General features: G+C 54.2%; 1 protein-coding gene across 1 annotated transcript; it reads right to left on the bottom strand.

Moving 5' to 3' along the window:
* Positions 1-436: 436 nt before the first annotated feature.
* On the bottom strand, positions 437-2,833 carry ELFN1 (extracellular leucine rich repeat and fibronectin type III domain containing 1; the record flags this gene model as incomplete). The annotated part of the gene is made up of 1 exon (XM_082490560.1): positions 437-2,833. Exon 1 carries the CDS (start codon positions 2,825-2,827, stop codon positions 437-439), a length of 2,391 nt encoding a protein of 796 aa, XP_082346686.1. The 5' UTR covers positions 2,828-2,833.
* Positions 2,834-3,237: the final 404 nt, after the last annotated feature.

Below are 3,237 nucleotides of genomic sequence, written 5' to 3' on the forward strand. Positions count from 1 at the left end.
GGAAGGAAGAACACAAACTGTTCACAAAGAATCCACAAAATCACGGAATAGGGAGTCATGCAATGCAGTATTGGGAAACGCCAGACCTCAGCTCTCTGCCCGCTCTTTCTTTTTATATTCGATTTTTTCTTTTTTCTTATTTTTTTTTAAAAAATCAAAATGAAACAAAACTTTTTTTTTTTCACGCCACAGTTTGTTTGTTTTGTAAAGTTTGTGTTCAAATTTGGTGCGTCTCACCAATGTGAGGACATTTTAATATCTCACTTTATATATTATATAGAATATTTATAGATTTTCATAATTTGTTTTCTTTTTAATTTTTATTGATTCTTTTTTTTTAAATTTTATTTTGTTTCAAAGACAGTCTGAATAAAAATAGCTGCTGTAGATTTCTTTTGGTCCAGTTAGTGTGTTAAGTCACGAGTTGTGTGAGGACTCAGGACTTTTGCTGGGCAGAGACGCCCTTCCAGTAGTCTAAGATGTCGTGAAGATCCTCGTCTTTGGCAAACTGGACCTTTTTGCGTAGGGCATGGCCGGCTGCCATATACTCCTCCTCGTCTTTGTGCCGCTTGCGGTTGAGTTTGAAGCGCTCCCAGATGCTGTGCGATGGTTTGCAGGTGTACTCTGGGCTGGAGGTGTAGCTCAGGTTGTGATATTGAGGCGAGAGCTGGGAATAAGCCAGGTCTCTGGGGCGAGGACGGGTCAGAGGCTCCAGGATGGAGGGCTTTCGCCCCGCCATGCTGTCGTGCTGCTCCCCTTGGTGCGAGCCGGGGTACGAGTGCCGGTGTTCGCTGTACTGACGGATCTTCTCCGCCTCTGCCCGCAGGATGGCCGCAGCCGGTGTCACAGTGAGGATGGTGTCGGTGGTGGGGGACGTCTTCTCAATGTATTTGGCTTCTGATTTGTGGCCCGATCCCTCAGAGCGGTAGGACCTGGGGCTCCGTATGGAGCCACTGGAAGAGGTGCTGGAGCGTTTGGGGGCCGCCTCCATGCTGTGGTGCCGCTGGAGAGGGTGGTTGTAGCTTTCTTTGTAGACGGGGGAGAGGAATCCGTGCTTGCTGGGGATCTGCTCTGATAAGAGCACCAGCTGAGGCTCCACTGTGGAGACTGCCCCCGATTTCACCCCTTGGAAGGAGGTGGACTCAGATTTCAAGGCATCGATGCAGTTGTTGATGATCTGGTTCACCTTGTCCACCTCCTTGGCAATGGTGGAGATCTCAGCCACGGAGCTCTGGGTGTCTGGCGGCAGGGACAGCTCACAGTCTCGCCTCTCGGGCTGCTCGCCTGTCCTCACCTCCATGTAGTTGCCCTTGGTGGCCTTGGGGGTCTCACTGCTGTCAATCAGCTTGTACTGCTCGACCTCACCAGCAGAAGGCAGGTAGGGGATGCGGGTCACCGTCTCCCCACCCAGCATCTGTCCCTGGGACAGCTGGGTGATGCTGGTGGTCTCCATTTCTGGCCCATATTTCAGCTCAATGATGGTCTTCTTCATGCTGCCGGCAGCCTTTTTGTGCTTCTCCTCCTGCTGGCGCCTCTTTCGGAGACAGTAATACACAACACCCAGGACAATCACCATGCCAAAGAGACAGCCCAGGATTGTCATGATGTAATGAGTGGCAGTGGAAGGGGTGGGCACTGGCTCCTTGCGGTTGGGTCTGGTGGGTGTGATGGTGACGCAGGTGTGGTTGTACTTGGAGTACTGGTGGACAGAGACTACACAGTAGGTGTAATCTCTTTGTGCTACTAGGTTGCTCACGGTGATGTTCTCCTCCTTCTTCCTGAGCTTGGTGATCATGGAGGAGAAGCCATTTTCGAACTGGGAAAGGATGTACATCTTGCTGAAGGGGTAGGGGATCTGCACTGTGAGGACGGCCGAGTTGTGGTTGAGGTGCTTCACCTGGATGTTAGGGCGCACCTCCGTCTCGCCAATGGGTGTGAAGAGGGAGAACTGCGGGGTCGTGCCATCACCAGAGGAGCACTCCTCCTCAGAGCAGGGGCTTTCGGAGGGTGCTGTGGTCACCTGGTACCTGGGAGGAATAAAACGAGGGATCACAGTGTAGGAGCCACCGGTGCAAAGGGAAGAGAGCATGCTCAGAGCATTGCGGTAGCCAGTCCGGCCTTGGCCTAACAAGTAGTAGCCCATGTAGTCGGGTGGGGAGTCGCACTGCATCCGGTCATACGTGCGTGTCATGTTGGTGAAAGCCTCCAGCCATTGCAGGAAACCGAGGAGCTCACAGGAGCAATAGAAGGGGTTACTGTAGAGTTCACAGACAGAGAGCTTGTTTAGGCCCCGAAAAGTGTTGCTGTCGAGTCTCTGGATCCTGTTCATGGACAGGTCAATGTTCACTATGTTGGGGCACTCCCAGAAGGCATTGGGGGTGACGGACTCGATGAGGTTGGCCTGGAGATAGAGGTACTCCAGCTTCCCCAGGCCCCGGAGGATGCCCTCGGTGAGGTTCCTCAGTCGGTTGTAACCCAGCTGCAGCACCTGGAGGTTGAACTGTCCTGAAAAGGCACCATCCTCAATGTAGGAGATCTCGTTCTTTGTCAGGTTGAGGTATGTCAGGTTGCCAAAGCGGCTGAGCGAGGCATACTGCACGCTCTTGATCTTGTTGTCGTTCAGCCGCAAGTCCACAATGGTGCTGTTGATTTGCTGGGGGATGGACTCGTAGGGGGGCTGGTTTTGGCTGCAGATGGCCAACCAGACGAAGCCCTTGTCCCCCTCGATGAGCCAGCAGTCTGCCCGCACCCCGCCGGTGTGCAGGAGAGAGACGGCGGCCACACACACGCAGAGGGCTGACGTCGCGGCCCACCGGCGACCTGCCATCTGGAAGGGCGGCACAGAGAAGGGGTTCCTGGTCTGCCAGAAGCGGGGAGTGGGACTGGGGCTGGGAAGACGTGGGCTAATGCTTCTTCAGCAGCTTCGCTCGCCTCTCCCTTCTCCTCATGGCTTGGAGACGGGGGGGAAGCATCCGTGGAGAAAGAGGACCTTGGTGCCCACGGTACGTGGCAGCCACCGGCCAGGGGCTACTACCAAGGCCTGGGTGGCTGAGGCTGGTCCCACATCACCAGGTCTCTGGCATCTCGGGGAGGGAGTCATGAAGTTAGGTGCCCGTGTGGAGGAGTCCCTCTGGCTTAGAGACAAGCCTTCCTCTCACTTTTTATAGTACATCTCCTCGTTCTCTTTTTGCTGCCCATTGTGACGCTGGTCCCCATCTCCATGTGCCTCCGTGGGTC

Source organism: Vanellus vanellus, assembly GCF_965231255.1.
Source record: "Vanellus vanellus genome assembly, chromosome: 14".
Lineage (NCBI taxonomy): Eukaryota > Metazoa > Chordata > Aves > Charadriiformes > Charadriidae > Vanellus > Vanellus vanellus.